Raw genomic sequence first — 15,118 nt, forward strand, 5'->3', positions numbered from 1 at the left:
CTCTGGGTAGTTGACTTTCCCCCATGTAACTTCTGGATTCATCAGCTGATTTCCAATGAATTTGAACAGTGGGGAGGAGGTCTCAGAAGTATATAAGTTCCTACAAGTTTTGTGAAGATGAGTTGACCGAATAATGAATTATACGGCTGATGGACCTGGAGGGTCCTGGAGAACAGGAGCTGAGGGGAGACCTTCTGATCTCTGAACTGCCTGAAAGGAGCTTGGAGCCAGGGGTGTCGGGCTCTGCTCCCCAGGAACAAGCGTCAGGAGCAGAGGAAACGGCCTCAAGTTGCGCCAGGGGAGGTTGAGGTTGGATGTGGGGAACAATTTCTTCCCCAAAGGGCTGTGGGGCATTGGAACAGGCTGCCCAGGGCAGTGCTGGAGTCACCATCCCTGGAGGGTTGGACAGACGGACATGAGGTTCTCAGGGACACGGGGCAGTGCCAGGGGTGGGTTAATGGTTGAACTCGATGATCTTGAGGGTCTTTTCCAGCCAAAACGATTCCATGACTCTAAGAGATCCTGGCAGTGTCTCTGCTGATGAACTCCCTGCGCAGCTGCAGGACGGGCGGCTCGGTGGCTGAACTTGCAGGCAGTTGGTTACTGCTCCGTGGAGCCCAGTTCTCACCTGCATGAATCCTTGGAGAAAATTAGCAGGAAAAAGGGCAGGATTGTCCCTGAGGAAGTTTGCCCTGGGGTTCAGTAGCTCTCCACTATCATCTTCTTTGAGGCCGTAATGTCATTGGATGGACATTTCAGTAGTTAAAGGAGCCATTTGTCCTCTTTGTCTCTCAAGATTTTGCAATTACAGTGAGCTGGTGTGGTGGAAGATGTTGACTTGAGCCTCTCCCTCTTCTGTAGTTTATCCATCTGTGTAATGAGGGCCATATTTATCTTAACCTGTGCGTGTTTCCTCTGCAAAACCCAAAGACCTAGGGTATCTGGAATGGCACCCTGTATTTTGTAGCCGTTCCCCCTGTGCCCTGGGCTCATCTCCACCCATTTTCCTGAGTTGCAGTAACACCTCTCTCATTTCCTCCCTCCCCACCTCCAGCATGGGTTCAGTGACGTGAAGGTGGAGGACACAGCCAAGGGCCACATCGTCCTGCTGCAGGAAGCAGAAACCCTCATTCAGATCGAGGAGGACTCCACGCACATCATCTGCGACAACGACGAACCCCTGAGGGTGAAGCTGCGCGACCTGGTGCTCAAATTCCTGCAGAAATTTTAGCTCCTGGTCATCGTGCTGCTCTGCAAGGATTCACCCCAGAGCCCCTGAGCTAAAACATCTCCAGAGCATCACCCCGAAGAGAGAGAATTTCCTGATTCTATGAGACCAGAAACCCCCTTCCCTTCATGGAGAAGCAAGGAAGTATTTTTAATATCTATCTATTTTTAATTTTTTTAACTGGTTTTGGACAACTTTGGAGAGGATTCCTGTTCTGTAAGATTGGGAGTTGGAATCTTAGAGGAGATATGAACTGCAGAGTAAATGAATAGAGTGTATATTTACAAGGTCAGGGTGAAATTGTGTCCAGACGCAGACGTTTCTGTGTGACCCTCAGCATTGTATCCCTGAGAAAACTCCGAGAATATTGAAACAGTGGCCGCAGATATTAAGATGTTGTTTTTCTTCCCAGTTACCAGACTGAATTTCCTCTCTGTCCTCCATTTACATATGTGTGTGTTTCACTGGCACGAAGAGGAATGAGAAAGCTGGTAAGGCAAAGATTATAAAAGATGAAATAGAAGAAGAGCGCTGTGCTGGACATGCAGCAGCTTGGAGGCAACATGGGCCATTCCTTGCAAAAACAAAGGGATTTTATAGCTTCAGCAATGCAAAGGGTTTGTTGACACTGCACCCTCACCCGTTATGACCGGGTTTGTCCACCCAGCTCTGGGCTCTTCACTGAGACACTCAATAAACTGTTTTATCCTGGTTCCCCCATAGTCAGTGGGGGAATTATCTCAGGAAGGTACTTTCAGAAGTGGATAAAGCAGGTAAACCCCCAGTGTTCATGAAAAACCTTTGGGATTTAAGTGCCTCTTGTTTCTACCTTCCAAAAACCTGTTTGTTCACCTCCCGCTATCCCAAACCCTGATTGAAATACTGACCCATTTATACAAAGCCATCGGTACTGCAGACCCGGGCAGGCTTTTCACTCCCCAAACCATGGATTTGGGGCCTACACTTAGTTAATAGTATTGCTTTTAAAAGCAACCAATTTCTCAGATTTACTGCTGTTCGGTTTTTATTGGGTTGGTTTGTATTTATTTGGTGTTAAAAATAAAAAGCATAGCAAGCCTGCCAAGGAGGAAGCGCATTGTGTGGTTTATAAAAGCATCTGCATGCTTATTCCACATCCGCCTGTGCGTGTATATACACATTTGTAAAATATAACTGCTCCTTCAGTTTAGAGCTCGGGGGAGATTAAGGCAGCGGAGGAACAGCTCTGTAATAAAAACTATTTGGTATTGCAGTTTCCACATCACATTCCGTGCGCATTAAGGATTCCTGTTCGATTGGATGTACAGACTCCAGCATCCATACCCTTTGCTTTGTGTCTGTGTCATGGGCGTGAGAGAAATGGTACCATTAATGTGATAAAAAACCTGTTGCGGAGGCATTAATCCTCATAAGAGTTTACAACATTTGCAGTAGCTCAGCTTCTTCATCATCGCTCCAAAATGGGATAAAAGAATTGGACATATTTCACTTTGTAATTAAATCTCCGAAAAGATTATTCGTAACACACGGAGGTTGTGTGATAAACGGAGCTGAGCTGAGGATGCAGAGGGAGAGAGCAGAGTGTGAAATACGAGTCCTTGGCAGTGTCTTTCTCCTTCTCACCCACACCAATCCCTGTGCTCCAGAGCCTTCGTTTTGTGAATATACTCATTTGCATTTATAATTAGAAGGGACTTCACTTGTGGCTTGTATCTGTGCAGGAACAACCCCAGGTTCCAGTTGGGAATGACCTGTTGGAGAGCAGTGTAGGGGAAAGGGACCTGGGGGTCCTGGGGACAGCAGGGTGACCATGAGCCAGCACTGGGCCCTTGTGGCCAGGAAGCCAATGGTACCTGGGGTGGGTTAGAAGGGGGTGGTCAGTAGGTCAGAGAGGTTCTCCTGCCCCTCTGCTCTGCCCTGGGGAGACCACACCTGGAATCTTGTGTCCAGTTGTGGCCCCTCAGTTCCAGCAGGACAGGGAACTGCTGGAGAGAGTCCAGCGCAGCCACCAAGATGCTGGAGGGAGTGGAGCATCTCCCGTGGGAGGAAAGGCTGAGGGAGCTGGGGCTCTGGAGCTGGACAAGAGGACACTGAGGGGGGACTCATTGCTGGGGATCAATATGGAAAGGGGGAGTGTCAGGAGGATGGAGCCAGGCTCTTCTGGTGACAACCAGTGACAGGACAAGGGGCAATGGGTGCAAACTGGAACACAGGAGGTTCCACTTAGATTTGAGAAGCAACTTGTTGGGGGTGAGGGTGGCAGAGCCTGGCCCAGGCTGCCCAGGGAGGTTGTGGAGTCTCCTTCTGTGCAGACATTCCAACCCGCCTGGACACCTTCCTGTGTAACCTCATCTGGGTGTTCCTGCTCCATGGGGGGATTGCACTGGATGAGCTTCCAATCTCTGACACTCTGGGATTCTGTGGCTTTAAGAAGCCAGACCCGAGCTCTGAGCAACCTGAGCTGGTGAAGTTGTCCCTGCTCATGGCAGGGGTGGCACTGGGGGAGCTTTAACAGTCGCTTCAACCCAAACCATCCTGTGACTCTCTGACATTTATGTGGTTAAATGACACACAGCCCTGCAGTAACAGGGCTGCGGATTCACTGCCGTAAAAGATTTAATCGAGCTCTGTGTTTCTCCGACTCTGCAGGTGTGTGAGGGCAGGAAGGTGACAGATTTGCTGTCCTTGCTGGAGTTGCACAGTCCAACCAGCTTTGCACATCAGGGGACAACAACCTCCCGATGTCCTCATCCTCGTCGTACAGAAAGCCAGGTTAGAGCCAGAGGCTTTACTGAGCTCAAGGTATCAAGGAAATATTTATATGGGATAGTGAGACATCCTGTTTCGGCCACAACAGGAGTGATTAGTGTGTCATTGGCAGAAATAAATAGGCTGCTCCGTTTCCCTGTGGAAATCTCACAGTTTTGATCAACTTGACAGAACCAGCGAGATCCCATCTAGTCCTACCTGGCCGCTTGTGGACACTGTCCTGGCTTAGTGCCTGGCTTAGTGCCTGGCTTAGTGCCTCGCTTTCCTCTTCTGGGAAATGAAAATCACACCGTCCTTCTCAGGCTGCCTTGAGCCTTCCAGCTGAAAGCTGCTGCGGCAGAATTCATATTAAAAGCACAGAGGTTTGAAGCTAATTGGGGGACTGGAAGGGGGCTGCTGTGCTGATTAACGGGATTAGAACTGTGCTTAAGCTTAGCTGTTAGTTCAGAGCTCATTTCACTACTGAAAGGCAACTGATGCGGTTGGGCTCTCACACCAAAATCCTAATTGGAGGTGCAAAGCTCTGACCCCTACCAGAAACAGCCATGCGGATATTGTATCAGCCTCCCAGTGTCACCACTCCTCCCAGTTTGGTGTCACCAGCAAACAGGCTGACAGTCACTCATTTCTATCTGACTGTTGTTCGTATTTATTATTTCGAGCGTGTACTTTTCACGGTGCCGCCGGGCGCCGCAGGAGCTTTGCGGCTGTTTCGCCAGCCCAATCCCTCCTCCACCTCTTTGCAACTTTTTGGTTGCCCTGCGGCAAAACCTGGCTTTGCTGGGATTTAAGCCAAGCCCAGGGTTCCCAAACACAGCTCCGTATCCAGGCTGAACCCAGCACCCCGTGGTGACGGTGGAGAACCCTGTGCATTGGGCATCCACAAAAACGCAGCCGCCAGTTGCTTTTCAGCCTCTGAATAACTTATTAAAACGCCAGGGGACAAAGGTCCCGGTTTTGGTCCTAAAGCCTGTGACGGTTCATCGCTGGCAACCAGCCCGGGTGTAAATCCCACGCGCTGCTCAGCACACGCCCAGCGACGCTCTCTGGAAAGTGAATTGTCCGCTGTAGGGTTGATGACACCCCCAGCACCAGCCCGGCCCTTCCCCTGCCCGTCCTGCTCCCCCAGCGCCACCTGCGCTTGAATTTAAGCCTTTTTTCATTTATTTTAAAGAGGAAAGCGATGCCGGGGGACGTGGGCTGCCCTGGGCTGTGGGTGGAAGTGGCGATCTAATTAACCTGGCAACAATTAACCCTGCAAACTAATTAAGCGACGGGACCTCGGCTTTGTGACATTGCAGCATTCTCCTGCATTTTCAGCTGGGAAAAAAAACCCAAACTGGTTAATTTGCCTCTTTCTGCCCATCCCAGCTTGGCCGGGGCCGTGGGAGGGCACGAGTGTCTGTGAGTCCTTCACCGCAGCTCTTGCAGGAGCTTTTATGGCATTGCTGGGCAGAACGGAAACAGGGGGAGAAACTCCAGCGAAATGGCTTTAATGTCAAAGAAATGTGTCACCTGAAAGGGACAATTTTTGTTTGAGGAGTGATGGGTAAAGCACTTTTCCCCTGCTCTCCCTCCTGGTTGAAGGTAATGAATTATTAGGGGGGTTTATTCCCTCCTGCCCTTCCCAGGGCTTGTTCCCCCATCCAAAGGGGGAAGGGAAGGGAAGGGAAGGGAAGGGAAGGGAAGGGAAGGGAAGGGAAGGGAAGGGAAGGGAAGGGAAGGGAAGGGAAGGGAAGGGAAGGGAAGGGAAGGGAAGGGAAGGGAAGGGAAGGGAAGGGAAGGGAAGGGAAGGGAAGGGAAGGGAAGGGAAGGGAAGGGAAGGGAAGGGAAGGGAAGGGAACAGCCTTCTCCTCAGGTCTCCTCAGGGCAGCCGGGGGGAACAGCCCCTCATGTCAGGATCCTAAACCCCCGTGGGGCTGGACTGGGGGCTCTCTCAGCCCCACCATGAGCTCCCCAATGGGTACAGCTGGTTTTAGCGCCAGGCGCCGCCATTCCTGAGGGGTTTCCACCATTCCCAACCAGCTCACCCGCTCCTGCCCCCTTGGGAAATGCAAACCTGGGGCAACGCTTTTTTGGGGGCCACGGAGCCACTCGGGTGCTGCACCCCCCCTGGCAAAGCAGGCACGGAGACGTCTCAAGTTAAACTCTCCATTTATTGGATCCTTTTACAAAAAATCTCAACATTGTGCTCGTGTTGAAGGAGTGTTTCTTTTCTCTTGCATTTTTTCCTTTTAAACCTGGTGTTCACGGAGCCGTCGGCACAACCGCGGCGCGGGGGCTGTGCCGTGCGGCACGAACCGCGCACGGGGGCTCCGTGTCACCGCAGATCATCTTATTTACAGCAAACTGCACCCCTGGCTGGAGCAGCAGGAACGGGCAATGGGGAAAAAGCTTTTCCCGGAAAAGGGGCAGCCACACAGAGACCTTCACGTCTCCTTGGGGCAGCTGGGACCGCGCCGGGGCCGGGACCAATCGTGGAACCTCACCTGAGCTTCGGGGTCACCCTGGGACCCCCTGAAAACCACAGGAGAGCAACAGGTGGCGTGGGAGGGTGTCCAGAAACACCCCCCCTCGGACAGCCAGGGACAGTCAGATCGTGGGATGGCTCAGGAGCAGAAAGTCGGGGTGTGAATCACGAGTCTGGACTCTGGAGGGGTTTTGGGGGCTATTTGGGAGGATTTGAGGAAAAGCCACAGCAGCAGAGGTGCCGGAGGGGCAGCACCAGCCCCGCGGGTGGGGGTGGAGATGCTCTTGGCATTTGTTTTCTGTCCCCCCCGAGCAGCCACTTGGACCCTGTTTACCCCTTTGCCCCCATGAATCGGTGCACACAGTGATCCCATCGCGTGGCCATGACGCCTCGAACCTGACCCTCCAAAAATAAAACCAGCGCACCACTTTGGGCAAGAGTTGAGCATGATAAGAGCCTGGGAGGAAGAAAAATGTGGATTTTTTTTAATCTCTGCCGGCCTGGAACTGAAACATGTCAAGAGAAAGGGAGAAAAACCCACCCTTGGGCTGGCCACCAGCTCCGACCGCAGCCAAGGGGCTTGGCAAATGGCAACACAAGTATTTCCCGTCACATCCCTATTTTCCAAGCTCCCTGTGTTAAAATCTCTCTCCAGAATAATAACATTTCCCTTAAGGGATGTTTGAAAACAGGTTGCTGAGAAGCGTCTCATCTCTCTATTTATATAAAGTGCAATCCAGAGCTGCTCCCGTTGGACTCGCAGGGGCTGGACCCCTTGGTCCACACCAGGGACCTGTGTGAGTGACCGTTGCTGCTAACGAGCCACCAGTAACGAGGGGGCAATTAAAACCCACGACGGGAGGGTCAGACCCTCATGGACGCTGAGGCCGGTGCGGCTGCTGCCAAGAGCCACGTTTCCACCCCGAGCAGGGGCAGAAAACGCCCTCGCAGGTGTTTCGGAGCCTCGCAGGAGTCTCCGATCGCATTTTCCAAGACAATGAGACTTCACATGCTCCATATGGAGCAGCTGATGTCAGAACAAAAAGAGAGTGGAAAGGAAAAACCATACAGAGAGGACACGATACCGTGATACGTATTTGGCTGCGGTTGGTGCCCCGGTCCGTGGGGCTGACACAAAAAATGGCTGAAACGTGGCTGGGAGGCCACTAAACACCCCAAACGGTGCTGTGGCTGACCCTGGAGCTGCTGACGGCCCGTCCTGGCTCCTCCTGGGACACGGGTGACACAACCAGGTGGTGACATCGGCTGCTGCGCCGGGGTGCTGAGCTGCAGCCTGCTGCTGTGGGTCGGGCAGGACAACCAGGGACGTGGAGGTGAATCACACGAGCTTCACCTTCTCGTCTGCCCAGCAAGAGCTTCTCCAGGCTGCCCCGAACACCTGGGGGAGAGCAGGACACGGGGAGGGCGACCTGTGTCCTCCCCTCCTGCTACGGGGTGGGATCGGAGCAGAACGGAGCAGAGCTGAGCGCAGACACGGACACAACGGTGTTTCGCTTTGGTGGGAGAGAAACCAGCTCCAAAAACAGCCCCATGTCATGATCCCAGCGGCGTTTCTTGGTGGGATTTACCCTCAGCCCAAAGCCGGGACACGGGTGCGGAGGGGACGGGGTTTAAGGCAGCGATGCTGAGGCCCGGGGGGCAAACCCAACGTGGAGGGACAAGGGACACACCGGCTGGGCTGGCGCTTCGCTTCGCATTGACAGTCGGTGTCTTCTCCTTCCTCCACCCTGCAAAATGCAGAGTGACCTCCAGAGAAGCGCCAACACCCCGACTCCCCCTCCAGAGAGGGCCCTGCACAGAGTCGCTCTCAGCAACCGCGGCCACACTCCGATGCTCTTGGCAAACTGGTTTATTTTATCAGCTTTCCCGTAGCCCATCTCCGGGTGCTGCTGGAGCAGATCTGCGGGGCTGGTAAACGAGGAGGAAAAGCCCCAAAGCGCTTTGTGAAAAGGCCAGGAGGCCCCACAGCTGTAGAAAACTGCGGGTCGAGGCGTCGCCAGCCCCGTCTGTGCTGCGATGGGTCATTCCCGAGCCCCCAACACGCTCCCATCTTTGGGGGTTTAGCAGCACCCGCCACGGGCCGTGCGGGGTGAAAAGGACACGGAGAACGAGGCGGCAGCGGCCAAACTCCCCGGGGACCGGAGTGAGGCTGGGAGCTGGGGAACGACCCTCCGAGGTCAAATCCTTCCCTGCTCATCCCCCTTTGAGTGAGGGAGCAGAACAAAGAGCGTCACCAGACGACACCTGGAAGTCCTCAGTAGTAGCCACAGGGCAAGATGAGCCAGGACCTGGTGTGTGGGAGGAAGGACGGGGACATTAGAGGTGACCGGAGCTGGGAACAACCTCACGGTGTCACACAGCTCTGACCCGGCCTCGCTCCGGCCCCCCCGAGTGCGCAGACGGAACCGGAGGGAAAAGTGGGCGGGTAGAGGGGAAAAAAAGGGGGAAAAAAAAAAAAGCCTCACGCGGCAAATCTAAACCACTTTTTCATTTTAAATAACAATAATTATAATTAAAAAGAATGGTCGCCCTTGGCTAGCGGAGGGGCAGAGCCGCCAGCCAACGCGCCATTCCTCAGTGTACGATCCCAGGGAGCCGTGAGATCCTGATCCGCGTGGCTGGGGGAAACGCGCCCGTCCCAATGCAGGGCGGCCCTTCTGCTCCGTGGGGGAGGCCGGAGTCTGTAGCACAAGGTGTTTCGCACTCTCAGCCCTGCCAAAAATCCACCTGCGCCCTCACCCGCCTCCGGATGCCGTCGGGAGAGCCCGGGGGGCCGGCTGCCTCCCGCTTCTAGATGAACTTGAAGCATTTAGTCTTGTCGTGGGGCAGGCGGGTCTTGAAGAGGACCGAGTCCACGCGGAACTGGGTGTAGAGCAGGGGCATGTACCCGTACACCTTCACGAAGAAGTTGATGCACTTGTGGCGCTCGTGGAAGTGCGAGTCGTCGTGCGAAAGCGCCTGGGGGCACCCAGGGCAGCGGAAAGTCCAGCGGGAGGTGACCTGGCAAGAGAGGGACACGGAGGGTCACTGTCACACACTCACACAGCTCTCCTGGACGGCTGGTGGCCCAGCAAAGGAGGACACGGTCCACACCAGCTTTGCCACAGCAAAGGCTAAAGGGGGACACGATGATCTACATATTCTTAGTTACTTTTTTCTGGTTTAAGCTTTGAGAAGCTGTTTGAGGGAAAAGACACGACCTTGAGAAAGGAAATCCTTTCCTTTCACCAGCTACAGATGGAATCACAGGATGGTGTGGGTTGGAAGGGACATTCAAAGCCCATCTGGTGCCCCCCCTGCCATGAGCAGGGACATCTGCACCAGCTCAGGGTGCTCAGAGCCCCGTCCAGCCTGGCCTGGGATGTCTCCAGGGATGGTTCAGCCACCACCTCTCTGGCCAACCTGGGCCAGGCTCTCACCACCCTCAGCACAAACAATTTCTGCCTCATGTCCGGCCTGAATCTCCCTCCTTTAGTTTAAAACCATCACCTCTTGTCCTATTATAACAGGTCCCGCTAAAAAGTCTGTCCCCATCTTTCTTATTGGCCCCATTTAAGTCCAGAAAGGCCTTTTCTGTGTGGAATCGGGCCTCAAATTGCATTGCCCTTTGGTTTTGCCTGATTCCGCTCTCAGCTGCACCAAACTCTCCAGCCTTCACTTCATAGTAGCTCCAGATGGGAAAAACATCACACAGAAAAACCCACCCATCATATTTATGGCTGAGACCCATCTCCAAGGCAGCTGGCCTGCCGGGGGGAGACATACGCAGGGCTGTAAAGAGCAGTTCGCCAGCAGCGATAAAGAGCAGAATGATCCGCAACAAAATTCATGCTCAAAACTGTGACGCTGATTTGTTGTCACGGAGCAGGGGAGGTTCAGCTGCACCGTTATGTTTGGACCAACAGCCCCCGCACACAGGGGGCCTGGATGGCTCCGGAAAGCCACACAAAACCAGCAAGGAAACCATTCCTGCTTGTGCTGTGTGTAACGGAAAGAAGAAAATGTGCCTTTTTGTGATCAGCTGTTTAGAAGGACCTTTGCTGACCCAGGAAACCTCTGGGCTGAGCTGCAGTGTAAGTCAAACCCCAATTTATCTGGTTGCTGTGGTGGGATTTGGCTGGTTCTGAGGGTTGCACTGACTTCTCACATGTTCGTGAACACGCACAACATCTCCTTGAGGATGGAGAGGGGCCATGCTGACAGGTTTTGGTAGGGGTCGTGTGTCCCTCATGCCAAGAAAGGCCTTGAGGTGCTGGAGCGAGTGGAGAGAAGGGAACGGAGCTGGTGAGGGGCTGGAGCACAAGTGTGATGGAGCGGCTGAGGGACCTGGGGGGTTCAGCTGGAGAACAGGAGCTGAGGGGAGACCTTCTGATCTCTGAACTGCCTGAAAGGAGCTTGGAGCCAGGGGGGTCGGGCTCTGCTCCCCAGGAACAAGCGCCAGGAGCAGAGGAAACGGCCTCAAGTTGCGCCAGGGGAGGTTGAGGTTGGATGTGGGGAACAATTTCTTCCCCAAAGGGCTGTGGGGCATTGGAACAGGCTGCCCAGGGCAGTGCTGGAGTCACCATCCCTGGAGGGTTGGACAGACGGACATGAGGTTCTCAGGACATGGGGCAGTGCCAGGGGTGGGTGAACAGTTGGACTGGATGACCTTGAGTGTCTTTTCCAGCCAAAATGATTCCGTGTTTCTGTGATTTTACTTCCCCCGGAGCAGATCAGTCTCCTAACACCACTTGCCTTTCAAAGACACGGCACAACCCACCGCTTCACCAGAAACACAAAGCCCAGAACAAACTCCCGCCCGGCACTTTACCTTGATGGGAGGTTTTCTGGTCAGGTGAGAGACCAGGAAGTTCATGGCGATGTCCTCGCAGTTGATGTATTCATCCACCATGTCACGGATGGCTTGCGGCATCACGTAGGAGTACAGGTAGGCGTAGTACTGGGAAGGATAAAAAGGTGCAACGTTGCCCAAGGTGTCCCAAGCAAAGAGCTCAAGGATGCAGCAGAGACCCCCCATAACAGAATCAATCCTGCACCCAGATCTATTGTACCTGCAGCAGCAGCAAATCTACCCCAAAGCCAACGCTGATCGAGTCCTGAGGCTCCTGGAACCTCAGAAATTGTGACACGACGGCTCAGGACAAAAAGACATCCCCTCCTTTTCTCGAGGTGTCTTTACTGACTGTTGTCTCTCCCACGGACACAGGCACAATGTCACGGAGCCACTTTCTGCTCCGCTCCCTTCCAACACAAACCAGTGTCTCCCACACCCCCAGCCAATTCCCTGCAAATTACCCCTCGCAACACTTTGTAAGGCTAAAGATGCTACAGTAAAGATGCAGCACAGGGAAACACATGGCGAGCTCCAAAATTGCTTCTTTTAAAGAAAAAATACAACCCCACAAGTGTGCAGACTCCGTTTGCTCTGAGAAGGAAGGGAAAGCTCAGGGCTTTGCGGCCGCAGCATCTCACCTTATGGAAGAAGGCAGCACCAGTGAGCACCATGGAGAGCTCGCAGGAGTAGTTGGAGTTGTAGAGCCAGGACTGGTGGGGGATGTCCCAGGCGTGGTAGCGGCCCGGGAAGCCGACGATGCGGTCCCGCGCCTCCCTCCAGACCCTGCGAACACAAGAGCTTCCGTGAGACACAAACCCAACCGCGACGCACAGGATTCACCCTCCACACCGACGGAGCAGCTTCCAAGGTGGGCCTGCAAGTGATGGAGATGCCTACACATGAGAAGGGTGAGCAACTGCTCATCCAAAGAATGGCCAAAATACCTTGGAGTCTGGGAAAAAAGGATTAATGTTGTTAAAATGTGCAATTACCTTGCTTTAAAGTAAATTTGTTTTTCTTTTTTAAATAAAAATACAGACAATTCCAACCTGCTAAAGATGACTTTTCATGTAGGCTACTGAGTTCAAGCTCACTCAGCTCCACAAGGTGAGGGGCAACGGGCACAGACTGAAACACAGGAGGCTCCATGTGAACATGAGCAGAAACTTGTTTGCTGGGAGGTGCCAGAGCCTGGCCCAGGCTGCCCAGAGCGGGTGTGGAGTCTCCTGCTCTGAGACATTCAAACCCGCCTGGACCCACCTGTGTGATCTGCTCTGTGACCCTGCGTGAGCAGCTGGGTTGGACTGGGGGATCCCCAGAGGTCCCTTCAACCCCAACCAGCCTGGGACTCGGTGATTCTGTGATTCAACCAAAGCTCTGCTGTCGGTGGGAGGGACCGACCAGCTGTCACGGCTGCCCCAGTGAGCCATGAACAAGCTTTCTCCCTGAGATAACTCTGATTTTTTTCCTATTGTAGTGCAATAAAGGACCGAACGCAGAAATCGTGGCTTTAACGGACAAGCAGAATTTGTTGACCTTTTCTTGTTACAGGTTAGAAGCTGTTAGATGTGAACTAAAGCATCCCCTGGTCAGCTCTTCCAAGCCCGGGCCATGAGCACCAACCAACGTTGTTCACTACAGACGCACGTTCAAGTTGTTTATTCATGGAGCAAGCACTCCTAACTCAAAAATTATGCATTTTCTAACTCACAAGGGTTGGGAAACTCTTCCATTTGCCACCAGCTCCCCACAGCCCATGCAGAGGCATCCACGACACGTACCCCAATGCTGCTTCTCTCTTATTTTCCGCTACAAAAAGTCAAGAGCAGCCAAGACCTGGCCTGGGGGTAACCCAACATCTCCTCGCTTCTTCCCCAAACCCCCAGGACTTTGCATCTCCCAGAAGCTGCTTCCTCCTTTGTAAAGTTGAGATAACATCAAACTCCCCTTAGGAAAGCTGCTGAAGACCCCGGTGTCTCCAAACAGAAGACCTGGAGTGCCAAACCGCCAGTTTTCCACCCCAAACCGGCATCTAGCGGCTTCCCAGGCTCTGTCCATACGGAAAAAACACTTCACCCTAACACAGCTTTGCAATCGAGCCGTAGGGAATTAAATCGTGAGGTTCACACGTGAGCGCGTGGGCTCACTTAATATTCTGCTGTGAAGCTTGATCTCCTCGAGAGGAATCCCACAGGACAGCTGCAGCGCTGCCACGAATAATGAAGAAAAATGTCAGTGCCTAACGCCTCGCTTGGGAAATAAACCCACTGGCGGGGGTGCGGGATTCCTGCGGATCCTCCCATCCCACCTCCCAACAGGTCGTGTCTGAGCCGCGTTTCCAAACTCGGTGACTTGGGGCCACAATGAACAAGTCCCAAGTGGGTGCCTGTTGGACACGCAAGGGTTTTCCTTCTTCACAGGTGCAAAATTAAGGCAGAAAGTGGCCTTTTCAGCTTTTTTCCTTGGGGATGCAGGTTCCCCTTCCCGTGGAGTCACAGAAGCGATGGCCACGGGGCGATGGGCTGTCGAAGAGACGGAGCTTCACGAGCCCTGAGCTTTCCTTGCAGTTACTGACACCGCCATGTGTTTATTGTTATAAGCCCTCCTCAAATTAATGAAACTCCGCCATAATCTGATGAAGAAAACCAAGTAATTAAACATCCCAACAGCTTCCCAGGTACCATCATCTCCTTGAGTGCTTGTTCGCTGCAGTTTCTGTCAATCCAGCGTGATGGGTTTGAAAAGTCACAGTTGAAACTACTCATTCCCTTCCATTTCTCTCGCTTTCCTGCGAACGTGATGCTTTTTCCTTCCCAGCTCAGCCTTACAAATAAGAATTTTTCCAAAGAATCATTCTGGGGATGCTCTTCAGAAAGGTTTGCTCTGGGCACCCACCTCCAGCTCGCTCTTGAGCAGAAAACTGATCAAAAGGAGGCGTTTGGCCCCAAGAATTACAGCCTGAAGCAAAGTTTCAACAAAAACCCGTTGTTACGGGCCAGTTCATCCATCACCCATGTTCACTCCATAGCCCAGACACCGTTTGGTTCCTGGCTGAGCACAGGGAGGTTTTGTGCGAACAAGGCATTTGTAAGCAAGGATATGAGTGAGAATGACACCTGGCGCTGCCAAATTTTGTTTGATCCTCTCCAGTGCTCAGCGGAAAAGCCTCAGCCAGGCGCTGCGGCAAACGGAGACCAAGGAGGAGGAGAAAACGGCCGAGTTCAGATAAAGAGCCTGAAATGGGGCACGGAAGGGAAGCCAGGAGCCCTGACACCCACTCCTGTGCTTTAATCACTTCAATGCCTCATTCCTCATCTTTCAAAGAGCTTGTTGGGCTTCCAGGCATTTCGTGCCTTTTAACCTTCCTCCCAAACATGAGCCAACACGTTTCGGTGGGAGCTGGTCCCCATGTCTCGCCCCCTCACCAGCTGCTCTGGGATGAGCAATTGCCGCCCCTGCTCCCAACCACTAACGAGCCACGGCCTAACGAGCTGCGGAGCTCGCTCCTGGTGCCGTCCTCACCCCTGTGCCATCCTCGCTCCTTGTGCTGTCCCCATTCCTCGTCCTGTCCTCGTCCTTGTGTGAGGACAGCCTGGTGGAAAGAATAAGGCCATCCTCACTCCTCATTCTGTCCTCGCCCTCGTGTCATCCTCACTCTTCATTCTGTCCTCGCCCTCGTGTCATCCTCACTCCTCGTTCTGTCCTCGCTCCTTGTGCCGTCCTCGCCCCTCATGCTGTCCTCGTTCTGTCCTTGTCCCTCATTCCGCCCTTGCTCCTCGTGCCATCCTCGCTCCCC

At 53.4% G+C, this 15,118-nt stretch overlaps 2 protein-coding genes across 7 annotated transcripts in view; one reads left to right on the forward strand and one right to left on the reverse strand.

Annotated features, from left to right (window-relative positions):
• INTS9 (integrator complex subunit 9) overlaps positions 1-2,492 on the forward strand; it is a 76,180-nt gene extending 73,688 nt beyond the window's left edge. The window contains exon 17 of the mRNA XM_082049294.1: positions 1,055-2,492. Within this exon, the coding sequence (XP_081905420.1) occupies positions 1,055-1,231 (177 nt within the window). The 3' untranslated portion in view covers positions 1,232-2,492. The remainder of the gene's footprint in view (positions 1-1,054) is intronic.
• A 3,642-nt stretch (positions 2,493-6,134) lies between these two features.
• EXTL3 (exostosin like glycosyltransferase 3) overlaps positions 6,135-15,118 on the reverse strand; it is a 133,933-nt gene continuing 124,949 nt past the window's right edge. For 5 of the 6 annotated variants that reach the window (XM_082049112.1, XM_082049113.1, XM_082049111.1 and 2 more), the window contains 3 exons: positions 11,961-12,105; positions 11,299-11,427; positions 6,135-9,488 (listed from right to left, as the gene is read on the reverse strand). In XM_082049112.1, the coding sequence (XP_081905238.1) occupies positions 9,279-9,488; positions 11,299-11,427; positions 11,961-12,105 (484 nt within the window). In that variant the 3' untranslated portion in view covers positions 6,135-9,278. The remainder of the gene's footprint in view (positions 9,489-11,298; positions 11,428-11,960; positions 12,106-15,118) is intronic. The other variant, XR_014183715.1, reaches the window with a different exon arrangement.

Source organism: Streptopelia decaocto (genome assembly GCF_964273445.1).
Source record: "Streptopelia decaocto genome assembly, chromosome: 3".
Taxonomy (NCBI): Eukaryota; Metazoa; Chordata; class Aves; order Columbiformes; family Columbidae; genus Streptopelia; species Streptopelia decaocto.